This window comes from Denticeps clupeoides, chromosome 5 (genome assembly GCF_900700375.1).
Source record: "Denticeps clupeoides chromosome 5, fDenClu1.1, whole genome shotgun sequence".
Lineage (NCBI taxonomy): Eukaryota > Metazoa > Chordata > Actinopteri > Clupeiformes > Denticipitidae > Denticeps > Denticeps clupeoides.
This window is the reverse complement of record NC_041711.1, coordinates 27,451,318-27,467,567: the sequence shown is the minus strand read 5'-3', so window position 1 is coordinate 27,467,567 and position 16,250 is coordinate 27,451,318. Positions and strand designations below refer to the sequence as shown.

Here is a 16,250-nt window from a genome sequence, read left to right as displayed (position 1 = left end):
ACTGAAAACAGCCTGAGCAAAATTAGTTTTTTTTTCATATATATAAATCCCCGAGTTGTCTAGTTCAGGTTTGAACCACCAGTGATAAATACGACCGCTCGGTTAGCCGCCTACGCCCTTAAACGCAGGGTGTGGCGTTCTCCTCTGGAACCGGAGGAGCTACACGACCGTGTCCGTCGCGGAGAAACCCGCTTTATCTCTGCAGAGGTGAGTTCACGTTTCCCCGGAGCGCCGTCACTCGCGTCGGCTGCGGGTTTACAGGAGCGACGCTTCGCTTGTGCCGCCTGCCCGAAACTTTGGAACCCGCGGGCGTGGTCGCGGTGACGCCGTGTCGCCCGGTACGGTTCTGTTGTCAGGACTAGTTCCCGTCGAAGGACTCGTACATTTTTACAGGCCCGACACCATAACGTTGTTTCAGTAGTTATTCCGGGATCGTGTGTGTTTGTAAGTGTGTGTGTGTGTGTGTGTGTGTTTGGGGTGAAGTTTCAGACTCGTACACAGCGCCTGAACCCGGAAGTGGGCGCGCGTTACTTTGGTGGTGAGTGAAGTCCTGCTCAACTTTGTTCATGTTACACTATATATATATATATATATATATATATATATATATATATATATATATATATATATATATATATATATATATATATATATATATTGGCATTCTCTCGATGAGCTTCAAGAGGTCGTCACCTGAAATGCTTTTCCAACAGTCTTGAAGGAGTTCCCAGAGGTGTTTAGCACTTGTTGGCCCCTTTGCCTTCACTCTGCGGTCCAGCTCACCCCAAACCATCTCGACTGGGTTCAGGTCCGGTGACTTTTGATGCCTTCAGTGAGAATCTATCAATGTAAATGGTCATGAAAATACAAAAAACACATTAAATGAGAAGGTGTGTCCAAACTTTTGGCCTGTACTGTGTGTCTGTACTGTGTGTGTGTGTGTGTGTGTGTGTATATATATATATATATATATATATATATATATATATATATCATCTTACAACTAAAGACATACATATATCATACTGCCACAGTCAACTGGACTTTTTATGCTACCTAAACTTTTTTTTTATGACATACACAGCCTCAGCCACTTTGTGGTGTATTGTAATGCATTAGTGGTGATGAGTGCAGTTAAATCAAATAAGCATGAATTTTGCCGTTTGCTGAAATGGGCCAAGACTGGAAATGACACCATTACATTTTTGCAGCTGTAGAGGACTTTCACAGTTAAATGTCTTGAAACATGAATTTCTGAAGTGTCTTCCCAGAATGCGCAGAGAGAAGCTGGATTGTTAATTCCTAATTAAGATGCTCTGCATGTTAGTAGATAGAATGGCTGCCAGAAAACCTGCGTAGATCGCTTCAGAATAGTTTCCATTGTCTTGTTGCCATGGATACTGTCTGGGGTGCTTTGGAAAATGCACGACTGCCTAACAAGTTAAACTACCCCAGTGAATGATTCCACAAACCCACAGAGAAACAGCAGGCAGAGTAAAAGTACCTGTTGAAAGGTCGGAAAATCAATTTAAGTATTATAATATTACAGCATGGGTCTGAAACGGCATAATGTTTGCATCCTGTTCTAACGTGATGAACGTATTTATATTGAAAATATTAGATATTATATTATTAATTAATTGATTTTTCTTGACTCTTTTATTAACATGCAGACGACAGTTTGTTAAAGTTTATTTAATAGCAAATGTGGATCCTAACTGAGGCAAATGACCCCAGAATGTGTAAACCACAGCCCTGATAAGAGCAAATTCTTTACATTCTAAGGAATGGTGCTTCAGTGCTTCGGTGAAATTTTAACATTTGATTGCCTAATATATTACATAGTTTAACAATTATTTTTATATGATTAGTGGGGTTATGCAGTTGAGTGTGAGCAGTCGATACTAATACAGTTATTTAGATTTAGTTTTATGACTCTGTTACCACTGACTGATGTCATGAAGTATTTTGAATGAAACAACTCTGTGATAATGCACAGGGTGTTCTCTGTGTTCAGTGCATTTATATTTATTCTTTTTTACTTATTGTTTAATTGCATAGACCTTGTGTCAGTCAGATTCTTTCAACAGCATGATTGTCTTTTCCTCATTCACATCTTTCCTTGACCTCATGAGATTTTGCTGGACATCCAACCACATCTACCATCTACACTAGAAAAGATTGCTCACTGGGTGTGTTCAGTTGTGATCCAGCATTGCTGTTCTGGTGTAACTAATGCTGTTCTTATTCATCAGCAGGCCTACAGGAGCTAAAACTGCTTTAGGATACTGACTTTTTTGCAGTAAGTATATAATGGTAAACATTATAGTATTTTTTTTTTTTTTGTTCTAGTACTTTATAAATTCTAAGGTTCTTTTTTGTTTTTTTTTTGCTCAGACAATACTAAGAATCGACTTAAATACAGGATGGCAGATCATCTCCAGAAGCTTGTTGCTGATAAGAAGAATGTTGTTGAGACAGTGATGGATGTGTTTGAGCAAGGGGCCGAAGTGGTTGCCAGCATTGCGGGAGACTTGTTCCCTGTCTTCTCCATCGCAGCACCCATTGTAAAGTTAGCCCTTGATAATGTTGAAAGTAAGGAGGCTGAATATATGAGGGAGCAGTTCCAGAAGGTGCGTGATCGACTGGAGTCTGTGAGCGAGGAGATCCAGCTCATAAATAACGAGATCAAGAAGAGTGGTGCTGACGCCGCCTATTTCTCAGTTGAGGAGAATTTGACCAACCAGTTCCGCAAGTATATGGACATTCTTAATGCCAAACCAAAGTTCAGGGAGGTCAAGAAAAAGCTGTTCTTGGAGCACTTCATTAAAACTGGAGGTGATAAAAACCTTCACACGCTCTACAGTGCTGTCACAGGTGGTGGTTGGTCTGGAGAATCCGTATTAGAGATTACCCTGAACTATGAACAGAAGAACCGGCGTGTTGTGGAGGACTTTTGTGCCAGACTTAAGAAGCTGTTCTGTATCGGCCTTATTGCCCTGATGGGATACAATGCCCTTAAAGGTGGTGATGATGAGGAGAAGCTTCTCCAGGAGTGGAGTGAGAAGATGAAGGATGTTCAAGAAAAAATGATTGTTGTAATTGAGGATTGCATCAACAGCTTCCCCAGTCAGGCTGAGATAGACCTAAAGAGACTGGTGAGAGACAACAGAGAGAAGACCAACAAAGAGCTGGCTGATCTCATAGTAGAAACACTGAAGAAAAAATATGATTGGGTCGGCTGGTCAGTCCGTGTATTCAACTCTCCCACGGGTCTGTTCACCAACAAGAAGGACTTCCAGTGTTCCACAGGGAAGAGTCGCTTTCAGGTCCTATCAACAGATGACAACCTGAATGTGATGGTGTCCTACAGTGCCTCCCCAGAGCCGCTTGACAAGGTTCAGATCAAGAAATGGATCACTGAGCTGAAGAAGCCAAACATTACAGATGTTGCAGAGATGCTGTTTGATCAGGTGCCTGTCTGTGTGGTCCACACTGTCAAGACCTCATGTAAAGAGGTGGTGTGCTCCACTAGTTTCTCAGATGAGCTGCACTACTGGGATGAGTACAAGAAGTTTTATGTTTGTGTTCACTCTTCATAATGATAACAATCCTTTTAAAATCAATACCATGTAATGATAATTCCTGAAGTATCTGCTATCTGTGACCCTACTCTATTTTTCTACGCTGTATTTTAGATTTTTTGTTTATATACAGAGTAATGTCACTTTCTCTACAAAAACTTGATCAGTTTAATTTAAAGAAAAAAATATATATATATATATATATATATATATATATATATATATATATATATATATATATATATATATATATATATATATATATATATATATATATATATATATATATATATATATATAAAATATCCTCTTAGCTCCTGTATATTCTGATGCTTCATAATCCATTTTCGAGGATAACTTTGAAAGGGGCATGTCGTAATTGCAAAGGGTCACCGAGGCAAATTATTTTAGTTCAAATGTTCTGTTTTTGTTCATTCAATTCTGATCAGCTTTGGTGTTATTTGCATAATGAATGAAAGAAATTTCATTATGCAGAATTTTTTAAATATATAGTTTGGTATACAATAACAGCATTAATTTGAGTGCTGCACCAATAACTGGACTACCAGTTACAATAAAGGAGGACATGACAAACCTTTAATTGTTGTACTAAATGTAAGATGGCCACTGTGTCTGTAACTGTCAATACAAGTGATTCTTTTTCTTTGCAGAAATGCTGAAGGATGGTTGACAGTAGCTTGTGGAAACCACTGTGATTAGTTTCCAACACATCTAGACTCTTTAGTTGTCTTTATGCTCTAAATCTACTCTTTAAAATGCTCTTACACTAATTGGTTGCTTCTGGCATTAGTTCCAAAGCTGAGTCAGTGTGTTACATAATCTGTTTGGTAAGAGATAGCTATATGCTGTTGTTTTATTTCTGCCGACTGACATATTGCACTTGAAAAATTACTGTTGTCATTAATGCTCTTTTCTTGCATAACTCTGGGAATGATATGTAACAAATATTACAATCAGTCATTTTCAGGCTCCTACCAAAGTTCTTTTTTATGTTGTCAAATGTTCCTATAAGCTGTTTTGTGTATGTGACTCACGTGTAATTTCTCAGAATGAGGTTGATTTTGAAGATTGGACTGATTTTTGAAGGACCCAAACCACCCCAACATTATCGGAGCTTCCCCAACCCAGGAAAGACCAGGCCTTGTGACGACAGTCAACTTTGTTTGCTCTCTGTACACAGGCAGTCATTTTCGGTTATCAGTTGGTATTTATCCTGTACTTCTCATTAGAAAAATGTTAGCCTGTTATCCACACAGACACACAGGAGGCATGTTGAGACACATTAGATATGTAGGTGCAGATATGTTGTTTACCTATGAATTTGAGATGCAGATTTGTCATCCATCCAATAAAATTCATGTCTGTGATGAATCTGCTATTATTATGTTTACTTCAGATATGATTTACTAATATTTTATGAAAACATTTTAATTCTGAAAGCAAAATAAAGTCATTCTTCACTTTCATTCAGAAGTTTTAATATAAAGTGATTGTGATACATATTACAAAAAGAACAAGCAAATGAGTAATAATTAGTGAATGTGTGCTTGTAATATTGAGTTATTTGCTTCAACTTCTCTAAGATAGATTAAATGTTCTTCTCTCCATAAACGGATTCATCCTAACACCTAATATACAAATAAATCCATCATTAGATCAGGACTGGAATTTATGATTCAGACCTATGCCTAATAAGAACTACTGGCTTGATTTTTGGGCTGTAAAAGGGTGTCAGAATGATTGCAAGAATCCCTCTTGCGCATATAATATACTGCACCTACATATATTGGGTCCAAAATGAATTTTTTTTTTCAGTCTGTGCCTTGAATGCTTTACATACTAATGCACTTCTATAGTCTTTGCCTGTGGTTTAGTGAAAACAAAGCGTAACATAGTGGATTATTACAAATCCATCGCAATCTTCCCACAACCAATTAACATGCACTTTCAAAATAAAGATCTATGAATGGTCAAAGGTTAATGGCTTTGGTGTCTTATTAGTGCAACTATATGTTCTGTGGTACAGAATACTTTATACAGTGCATCCAGAAAGGATTCACAGTGCATCAACATTTCCATATTTTGTTACGTTACAGCCTTATTCATGCATTTTCCCCCTTAGAATTCTACACAATGTGAAAAAAGATTAATTGAGGTTTCGGCAAATCTATTTAAAGTAAATCACATGTACATAAATGTTCACAACCTTTGCTCAATATTTTGTCAATGCATATTTGGCAGCAATTACAGCCTCAAGTCTTTTTGATTCCACAAGCTTGGTACACCTACCCTTGGCCAGTTTTCCCATTCCTCTTTGCAGCACCTCTCAAGATCCATCAGGTTGGTTGGGAAGCATCAGTTCACAGACATTTTAAGAGTTGTCTTGAAGCCACTCCTTTGATATCCTGGCTGTGTTGTTGTCCTGCTGAAAAATGAACCATGGATTCACACCAAAGAGTTTAATCTTTGTCTCATTAGACCAGAAAATTTTGTTTTCTCATCGTCTAAAAGTCCTTCAGGTGCCTTTTGGCAAACTCCAGGTGCTTTTTACTAAGGAGTGGCTTTCATTCGGCCACTGTTCCATACAGGCCTGACGGATGATGGAGGTGCACATTGGGACCTTCAAAACAGCAGAAATGTTTCTGTAACCTTCCCCAGATTTGTACCTTGAGACAATCCTGTCTCTGAGGTCTATAAACAATTCCTTTGACTTCATGCTTGGTTTGTGCTCTGACATGAACTCTACTGTGGGACCGTATATTGACAGGTGTGTGTCTTCCCAGTAACAATGTAATTATAATTTCTGTTGGAAAAACTAATTTATTTATGGACAAAATCTTATTAATCAATGTCAAAATGTGTTTTTTTTTGTCGTCTCAGCCACATACAAGAATACAGAAACGTGTACAGAAATTTATACATTATTACAAATTATGACAAGACATTGGGCTTAGACACAGGCAATAGTGCAAGAAAACGTGTTTTTGAATTATGATTGTGCAATAGTAATGTAAATATTTGATGTAAATGTACTTTATTTAAAAGTGAAGTGATTGTCACACGTGATACACAGCAGCAGTGCACACAGTGCACACAGTGAAATTTGTCCTCTGCATTTAACCCATCACCCTGAGTGAGCAGTGGGCAGCCATGACAAGCGCCCGGGGAGCAGTGTGTGGGGACGGTGCTTTGCTCAGTGGCACCTTGGCAGATCAGGATTCGAACCAGCAACCTTCTGCTTACGGGGCCGCTTCCTTAACCACTAGGCCACCACTGGATCTTGGATCATGGATCTTGAACCAACTACATAACAATTACTCTGAATAATCTATATCAGTTAACAGCAGGATGGAAAACAACACTATTTTTTTTTTACAAAAATATTGCAATATCTAAATGCTGTTAATGTCTGTCACTTCTCAAAAATAGCAAAAATAGATGCCAAAAACAGTGAATGGGTTTTACAACATCGTCCTGCCTGGTTCACCCTCAAGAGACCAAATGCTATCTCCATGCATGGTGATGATAATTACATAAATTACATATCTAATGTGTTTGACTATAAGTTCAAAATGATTAGAATACACGGATTTGGGCTTGTGTTCTTCAGAAACCAAAAGGAATTCTTAGTCAGCCTGTTCACTTTCTGTCCAGTCAATTGTGCCAAGTCAATGAATTAATAGGTTGATCAGTCAATACTTTAAATCCTGTGCTACAAACGCCAAAGAGCTCACATATTTGGAAATTTAGCAGATAGAATCTCTCACTGCCACCTCATTAGAGTGATTGTATTGTCTGCTGTCTATTAGGCTGAATTGGAATTATACACCTTCCACTACAGGGAGTGCAGAATTATTAGGCAAATGAGTATTTTGTCCACATCATCCTCTTCATGCATGTTGTCTTACTCCAAGCTGTATAGGCTTGAAAGCCTACTACCAATTAAGCATATTAGGTGATGTGCATCTCTGTAATGAGAAGGGGTGGGGTCTAATGACATCAACACCCTATATCAGGTGTGCATAATTATTAGGCAACTTCCTTTGGCAAAATGGGTCAAAAGAAGGACTTGACAGGCTCAGAAAAGTAAAAAATAGTGAGATATCTTGCAGAGGGATGCAGCACTCTTAAAATTGCAAAGCTTCTGAAGCGTGATCATCGAACAATCAAGCGTTTCATTCAAAATAGTCAACAGGGTTGCAAGAAGCGTGTGGAAAAACCAAGGCGCAAAATAACTGCCCATGAACTGAGAAAAGTCAATCGTGCAGCTGCCAAGATGCCACTTCCCACCAGTTTGGCCATATTTCAGAGCTGCAACATCACTGGAGTGCCCAAAAGCACAAGGTGTGCAATACTCAGAGACATGGCCAAGGTAAGAAAGGCTGAAAGACGACCACCACTGAACAAGACACACAAGCTGAAACGTCAAGACTGGGCCAAGAAATATCTCAAGACTGATTTTTCTAAGGTTTTATGGACTGTTGAAATGAGAGTGAGTCTTGATGGGCCAGATGGATGGGCCCCTGGCTGGATTGGTAAAGGGCAGAGAGCTCCAGTCTGACTCAGACGCCAGCAAGGTGGAGGTGGAGTACTGGTTTGGGCTGGTATCATCAAAGATGAGCTTGTGGGGCCTTTTCGGGTTGAGGATGGAGTCAAGCTCAACTCCCAGTCCTAATGGCAGTTTCTGGAAGACACCTTCTTCAAGCAGTGGTATAGGAAGAAGTCTGCATCCTTCAAGAAAAACATGATTTTCATGCAGGACAATGCTCCATCACACGCGTCCAAGTACTCCACAGTGTGGCTGGCAAGAAAGGGTATAAAAGAAGAAAAACTAATGACATGGCCTCCTTGTTCACCTGATCTGAACCCCATTGAGAACCTGTGGTCGATCATCAAATGTGAGATTTACAAGGAGGGAAAACAGTACACCTCTCTGAACAGTGTCTGGGAGGCTGTGGTTGCTGCTGCACGCAATGTTGATGGTGAACAGATCAAAACACTGACAATCCATGGATGGCAGGCTTTTGAGTGTCCTTGCAAAGAAAGGTGGCTATATTGGTCGCTGATTTGATTTTGTTTTGTTTTTGAATGTCAGAAATGTATATTTGTGAATGTGGAGATGTTATATTGGTTTCACTGGTAAAAATAAATCATTGAAATGGGTATATATATATATTTTTTAAGTTGCCTAATAATTATGCACAGTAATAGTCACCTGCACACACAGATATCCCCCTAAAATAGCTAAAAATAAAAACAAACTAAAAACATTCAGCTTTGATATTAATGCGTTTTTTTGGGTTCATTGAGAACATGGTTGTTGTTCAGTAATAAAATTATTCCTCAAAAATACAACTTGCCTAATAATTCTGCACTCCCTGTATAATCTGCAACATATGCAACACAGAATTAAGAGATAATTATACCTTCATACTATGTGAAGGAGCAGTAAACAGCTTATGGAAGCACTTCTATGTTTAGTTAATGATAAAAGCAGTTACTAAATACAAAATTGACATCACAGCAAATGCAACAAAAATACTGAAATAAAAAGTTGCAGTATTCAACTCTGGAATATAAGGCAGTGGTGAGATGCATGGTGTGTATCCATATGGGTGTTTTATGTTGTGTTACAGTTCTAGTAGACTGGAGCAGGATTTGGAGAGGGGTTGTGGTGACCACAGCTCTGGTGAACAGTAGTTTCTCAATCTATTTGTGGTCTAATTCCATTGAGCATCTTTCCATATGGTAGTGTCCTTATCATTAAGGACGTCTGTTAGTGAACTAGCAAAACAAATTATGGATTTGCCTTAGTTCGAGGTGAAAACAACGCTTCCCTATCATTATGGTTGTTACTATTGCAGAGCACGGCTATATTGGGCAGAGGAAGTGGTTTGGTTTTCCACTATGTCACGTTCCTAAGTCTAGGGGTCTAAGAAACACGACAAGGGTGTGGAGAGGAGGACTTCCACTGTTACACACACAACCAAACAAAGCATAGAAACAGTGCTTTTATTTACAGTGAGCTAACAGGTAGAATAAATCAGCGGACTCAGCACAGCTAACCAACATCAGTACAGCCTAAAGGAAGGGATGGTCCAGCAGGGATCACTCAAAAACGCACAAAAGGTAACGAAAAGGGCACATAAAGCTAACAGGCTAACAACAAAGGGTCTATCACACAAAGCCACAAGACACACAAATGAGATCCCTAACGGAGCTCCTTGCAGATCTCCATGGACCCATGGGTCCTCCCAAAAGCGTAAGGGCCTATCAGACCCTAGAGACCTCCTGAACACCATCTGAAGTCTCTTTATATAGGTGGAGGTGACCAATAGCAGATGGTAGGCGGAGCTGGTTTGCTTCAACTCCTCCCATGAAGTCAACGTAAAAGAAACAAGACAGAAAAACACAGCCAGCCACGCAGAACACGTGGGAGCATACGTCCAGGGACATAACAACTAAAATACAGTTATTTCAGCCAGCATTGGCACTCATACAGCACAATATGATGGTGTTTGTCACAGATCTTTTGCTGATAAATAGATATTTTTTATTTAATCCAAATAAAATAATTTGGAGGAGGTTATTACAAAAACAACCAAAAAAAGGCTAACTCGGAATTATTTCTCTACAAAATACTAACTACTGTCAATTTTTATCTTTCAATACCTGTGGGATTTCTACTACTAATTTATGTGAATTTAGCTAGTAATCTAGCTAGTAATTCTGGTTTATATTATTTAATTTCAATTAAGCACCACTTACACAAATACATTTGGTAAAGTGATATATTTGCTGATTTGAGAGATGTGGAAAAAATATTTCAGTCATCAGTCATGTGTCACATGAGTAAAAATTTTTTAAAAATGATGTTCCTTTAGGCTCACTTTTTCTTTTAAAAAACATTCTGACAGCTAAAGAAAAGTATTATGTAAAGTTATATCAGGAAAGTGATCACATATTTTTACCAATAATTGCAAAAATGAGTTTTTGGATTAAAATATATTTCAAAGATAATTCCCAAGTAAGAAAACAAGTCCCTGACAATAACATTTTTTATTTTTTGAAAAAATAAAGCAATGATAAGCAATGATATTAATGCACAAAGTAATTGTAAATCTAATGTAATTTTTACATTTTTGCTTTTTTATAAGTTATGCAGTAATGTAAACTAAATGAACGATATTAGAATAGCAAATAATGAAAAAAGAATATTATGAGATTTAGTTGATTTGACTAAATCATGGCTGCATATAGACAGAAAATTGTGAATTGTAAACAAAAATGTAATTTTCTCAGTTTTTTTTCTTTAGTCTGTTCTGCTGATAAAAAGGGTCGCATCCTATTTTGGTGAATAGGTCAAGAAGTGCTTTTAATCAGGCCAAAATTACTGTTTCTTAAATATGATTTAGCCACACAAATGTGCATTGAGTTTCGGCTCCATCAGATGACCTCAGGAACGCAGAAAAACATCACGTGGCAATCGGACGATGTGCTCGGGATGCCCAAGTACACCGACTGCACTGCACCCCACTTACTCCCATAGTATTGTAACACCTCTCATTTATTGTTAACATGTGTTTTTTTATGTAATAAAGATTTTTTTCACAATAACACATTTCAGTGGGAACATAAAATTTTACCAGAATTGTGTAATAAAAACATAAATGTTATTTGATTATTCTTGAAATCCAAATACTGGATAGGAGTGGTGTAAGTGTGTGTGGTGTTAGTGTGTGTAAGAAAAACATATTTTACAATTGCTCAGTGAGAACAAATTAGAACAATGCACATCAACAGAGCACAGACCTCAAAAAATGGCAAAACATTCTTCTGATGAACACTAAAGCACATAGTGCTCATGCTTATTTAATATCTTTTAGATTTCTAACCTTTAAAAGCCAGTTTCCAAAAGTCAAACGTGAGACCTATAATGTTGTATCATCTTGTAATTAAGAAGAAGTACACCTATAGGGGGTGCTACAATGCATAAACAATGCATAAACAATGCATGAGGTGTAATGTTAATCTTACAACAGTTTGTCAACATATTTGTCATTGTGTCCTCAAGAGTGTTTAGCATAGAGTGGCTCCAAGTCAGAGTTCACATACAGTAAACGTCTCTTATCCTCAAACTCATCTGTTCATGTAGAGTTCAGCGTCCAAATGTTTGTAGGTCAGGTCCATTTGGAATGTTTTGATGAACTCAGACATCTTTCAAATTACATCTATTTTCCAGTGGTGGTTAGTGGTGTCCAATGGCAGTTGGTCATGGGTTAATTTCTATCCAAAAGAAATATCCATAAGATTCAATTGTGAGAATACATTTACATTTACAGCAATTATCAGACGCCCTTATCCAGAGCGACAATCAGTAGTTACAGGGACAGTTCCCCTGGAGACACTCAGGGATAAGTGTCTTGCTCAGGGATACAATGGTAGTAAGTGGGGTTTAAACGTGGGTCTTCTGGTTGATAGGCGAGTGTGTTACTACCACCCTGATATAGCTGAGTGATGAATGTGATCCTTTTCTATTATTTCTCATTTTCTCAGGCAAATGGCAGAAGATGCCCCTCCTGTGTTATGAGATCAGGTGATCTGGAAGGCTTGTTAATTCTTCAATAATTGTCACTTGATGATTCACCCACAGTCTAATCCCCTTTGTTTTTCATACCATAGACAAGCCCTCAGTAGTTAATACATTTTTTGAAAGCACAGACATGTTTGTGGCCATAGACAAATCCTGTCTCAACTTACAACTGTCTGAATGTACCTTGTTTCAGACACAGACACAAACAATATTTACATCAGTAAATACAAAAGGGTTGGTAGTAGCCTAGTGGATAACACACTCGCCTACTACCATTGTGTCCCTGGGCAAGACACTTAACCCTAAGTTGCTCCAGGGGAGGACTGTCCCTGTAACTACTTATTGTAAGTCGCTCTGAATAAGGGTGTCTGATAAATGCTGTGAATGTAAAAAATTTGTTTCTCCACCTTGTTTTACAGTATTATTTTTTTCACTTTTTGCTTTTTTCTCTTTGCATTTCTCTAAATAATTTTATTTTAATTTCTCTAAATAAAATGTAGTTTCGACTTTACATAGGTAGTAGTAGCCTGGCAGTTATGGTTAGACACTCACCTTCAAACCAGAAGGCCGCAAAGTCACAGGTTCAAACTTATCACCTGAGCACTGAGCACTACCTGTCACTGAGCAAGAAACTTAACACTGAGTGTCTCCAGAGAGTGTGTCCACTGAATGTAAGTCGCTCTGCATAAGGGTAAGTAATGTAAATGTACTTAGTGAACACTGCCACCTGTTGGGATGTTGTGCAGCATCATCTGTTTAAACTCTTAACTGATACTGATACGGAGGCTTCAAAATATTCCAGAGATCCTCTCCGAGACGTGCAGGAATAAGCATCTCTGTGAAAGATCGATGGAGATGATGGGGTTAAGAATGACTTCGGGGAGCAGTGTGTGGGGACGGTGCTTTGCCTCAGTTGCCTTGGGATTCAAACTGGCAACCTTCTGTTTACGAGTCACCTTCCTTACCCACTACGCCACCACTGCCCCTGCGATAACATGAAGAGTAACATCACAATGAATTGAATAGCATGCAATCGTTTTATTTAGGATGTTTTGGTTAAGTAATTTATGAATCATTTCTTATTACTAATTGTTGTTATTTTTCTATATGCTCTTTATTATATTATCTGAAACTGGTCCACAGCTGATTGGTGAAGTGATTTAGGTAAAGTTTAGGTTGATGAGATTTTGTAGAAAACAAAAAGAAAACTCTTTAACCAATGCCTACTCTTTAACTTAAAATATTGATTCATTAGTGGAATGTGGTAGTGATACTGATATATGTATTAAGTATTAAATAATCCTGTTAAGATGTAATACCAAAAACAAAATGAAAATCTCCAGAGAGCCCCATAACAGTTTGCTTGATGTGGCATTATAAGGGTGGTTTTTAAGTCTACATTACATAATGTCTTATAATGACTTCTATGTTGTTGTACCTGTGATATATTACCTATTCTCCACAATATTTTAGATTTGTAATGCAATAAAATGCATACTTTTTTCAGTAGACATCTAACCCAAATTTCCATATATGTTTCATTCAAACATGAACCTTGACCTGTCTCTATTTTCTTTGCTCAATTAACACACGCATGTAAGCAACCGGGGCAAATGACATGTATCAAATCAGAGTGCTACATTTAGCTTACCTTTACTCTCACACTCTTTGTAAAGGGAGTGTAGGAATAAAACAAATATATCAATTTTTTATACTTCTACCGCAAATACTGTGTATTTTCTTGAGCAGTTGGAGTCATGGGCTGCAAGTTTGCTAATTAAATCAAAATAAAATAAACAAGTTTACTTCAGTAAGATAATATCAAATAACATTTTCAGTTGTTTAGCACAGAAAATATTAAAACAGATTTTTTTTGCATTACATTTAAACCTTTTTGTATCGTCATATTAGACATTATAACATACAAGAGAACTGTAGTAATTGTTGTATGAGTTCCCCTTAGAAAGGTTCTGTTGCACCTGCAAGACATTTGCCAGATAAAATATCAAAACAATAAAAAGATTTTTGTGCCTTTTTCAAAGAGTAAAGAACAGACAGCCACATTTCAGTCATGGCCCAAATTATGCTGGCCAACATTCAAAATACTATACTAGTATGACACTTCATCAAATACAAAATCAATTTCAATGTTTTTATTTATGTGAACTTAGATCCAAAGTAAAAAATATGCCATTACAGGTTTTGATGAATAATCAGCAATTGATTCTATGTCAAAATACATGCTACATATTTGTGTCTTCTGTATTGTGGGTTAAAATGATTTATTAACATGTTAGGAGACCTAAAATTAATTTAGGTTTATTACAGTTTGTATAAGAGCCAAGCCAGGAAAATCCATAGCAATTATACCAAAGCATGTACCCGTATCATGAGGAAGCTTCTTCAAATATTCATAGAACCATGGATTGATATTTTTAGCCACTTTTTTAGGAGTTAGAAACATGCCCTTCAATGTACCAATACCAGTGCCACTTGAATAAGAGAGAACTAAATAATCCCGGCCACATTCTTTTTCAGCTTCATTCAAATGTTCTTCGATCTTGATTTCTTTGTCAAGAATGTTGGTGACTTTATAGTCATCCTTCTTATCCGTACCAACCAATGGGAGACCAAGTTTAAAACTTAATTTCTGTACGAAAACTATTTTACCTCTAATCTCACCCATTGTTGGTACTGCTGACTTAATCCAAACATCTTCATCAAATTCCACTATTTTCTGGACCAGCTTTTCGACATCCGCTTTATTAAACAAATCTGGCTTTACTCTCACAAGGACTGCCTCGGTTTTGAACTCCGCTAAAAAAGCTTTGATTGTCTCCAATACTTTGATGAAGGTTGTGTGCTCATACATCACTCCATGCATAACATATAATTTGTCATCAATAGAGAACACTCGAAGATCAAGGTAGCGTATGCCAGCCCTGAGCTGATCTTCCAGTGACCATGCCTGGCACTCTGCAGCTGGGCCACCATAGAGAGCCATGGTGTCGTGTGTTCCAGGAATAGTGAGTTCAGAGATGACCTTGGAGTTTTCAACTGAGCTCATCCAACTAATATCATATGATTTGGGGAGCTGAAGAACTTTTTCATCATTAAATGATGTGTCCTTTCCACAACTCACATCCTGAAACACACTGAAAAACAACATCAAAAGTTTAAAAGTATGTTTTGCATATTTTGTAAGTATTGCATAACGCTTCAGACCAAATGAATGTGAAAAACACAGTCGTACACTTACATTGCTAATGAGGCGAGAAGTCTCCAGATGAGTTTAATCTTCATGGTTAAGATCACTTCACACAGCCGTCGGTTTGACAGTTCCTCACACTGTGGAAAAACCACAAATCAACGTAACATCCATATTAAATCTTATACTAAACACAACAATCAGAATTTAAGGTCAAATTAACAGCACTTGCCTTTTTTCAAGTCGTTCTTGGCTAAACGAGTAGTTCAATACATGCCCATTGGAGCTCTTATGAAATTGGCAGGCACTTTTATAAGACTGGGACTGAAGGACGTTTGTTCAGGAGGAGTTGTCCATTTTGTCATATCTGACTTTGAGAAAGGTCAGAAAAACTCAAACAACCATGACTTGTTTGCCGAACAAACAGCCCCTTTGAGTCACAAGCTCATGAAGGTAATTTAAACAGTGCATAGCAGTTTCACCAATTATTCATGTTAAGTCCATGTGGACACCCCTGTTAAAATGCCAAGTCTTTAATGTGACCTATAACCTGCATAATTCAACTAAAAAACAAAACAAATCTATTGCAATGAGAGTTGATAGCATTACATTTACATTTACGGCATTCATCAGACGCCCTAATCCAGAGCGATTTACAATCAGTATTTACTGATTGACAAGCGGGATTTGAACCTGGGTCTTCTGGTTCTGCCACCCTAGTCACACTCAGCTTACGAAATTCTAACGTACACAGAATACGCAGAGACACCTTTGATGGGTGGGTCGAGGGGGGCCTTCTTGGGGAAAAGAGGAGAAGGGTGGCAGGGCAGGACGCACCCTAGAC

General features: G+C 37.9%; 2 protein-coding genes across 3 annotated transcripts; one reads left to right on the top strand and one right to left on the bottom strand.

Moving 5' to 3' along the window:
- Window positions 1–27: 27 nt before the first annotated feature.
- rpz4 (rapunzel 4) lies at window positions 28–3,788 on the top strand. 2 transcript variants are annotated; one of them, XM_028981872.1, is made up of 3 exons: window positions 28–207; window positions 2,259–2,302; window positions 2,398–3,788. In XM_028981872.1, exon 3 carries the CDS (start codon window positions 2,427–2,429, stop codon window positions 3,600–3,602), a length of 1,176 nt encoding a protein of 391 aa, XP_028837705.1. In that variant the 5' UTR covers window positions 28–207; window positions 2,259–2,302; window positions 2,398–2,426; the 3' UTR covers window positions 3,603–3,788. The 2 variants fall into 2 exon arrangements, with proteins under 2 accessions (XP_028837705.1, XP_028837703.1); XM_028981870.1 differs by having other exon boundaries at window positions 2,256–2,302; window positions 2,398–3,787.
- Window positions 3,789–14,336: 10,548 nt separating this feature from the next.
- LOC114790990 (1-phosphatidylinositol phosphodiesterase-like) lies at window positions 14,337–15,536 on the bottom strand. The gene is made up of 2 exons (XM_028981450.1): window positions 15,458–15,536; window positions 14,337–15,353 (listed from the first exon to the last, which is right to left on the bottom strand). Exons 1-2 carry the CDS (start codon window positions 15,499–15,501, stop codon window positions 14,507–14,509), a joined length of 891 nt encoding a protein of 296 aa, XP_028837283.1. The 5' UTR covers window positions 15,502–15,536; the 3' UTR covers window positions 14,337–14,506.
- Between the last annotated feature and the right edge of the window lie 714 nt (window positions 15,537–16,250).

Excerpts from the sequence above, each read along its gene's own strand:
- LOC114790990 (XM_028981450.1), bottom strand. The coding sequence starts at position 15,501 with ATGAAGATTAAACTCATCTGGAGACTTCTCGCCTCATTAGCAAT. Across the intron at positions 15,354-15,457 it reads CTTCTCGCCTCATTAGCAAT|TGTGTTTCAGGATGTGAGTT; the intron begins GTAAGTGTACGA and ends GTTGTTTTTCAG.
- rpz4 (XM_028981872.1), top strand. The coding sequence starts at position 2,427 with ATGGCAGATCATCTCCAGAAGCTTGTTGCTGATAAGAAGAATGTTGTT.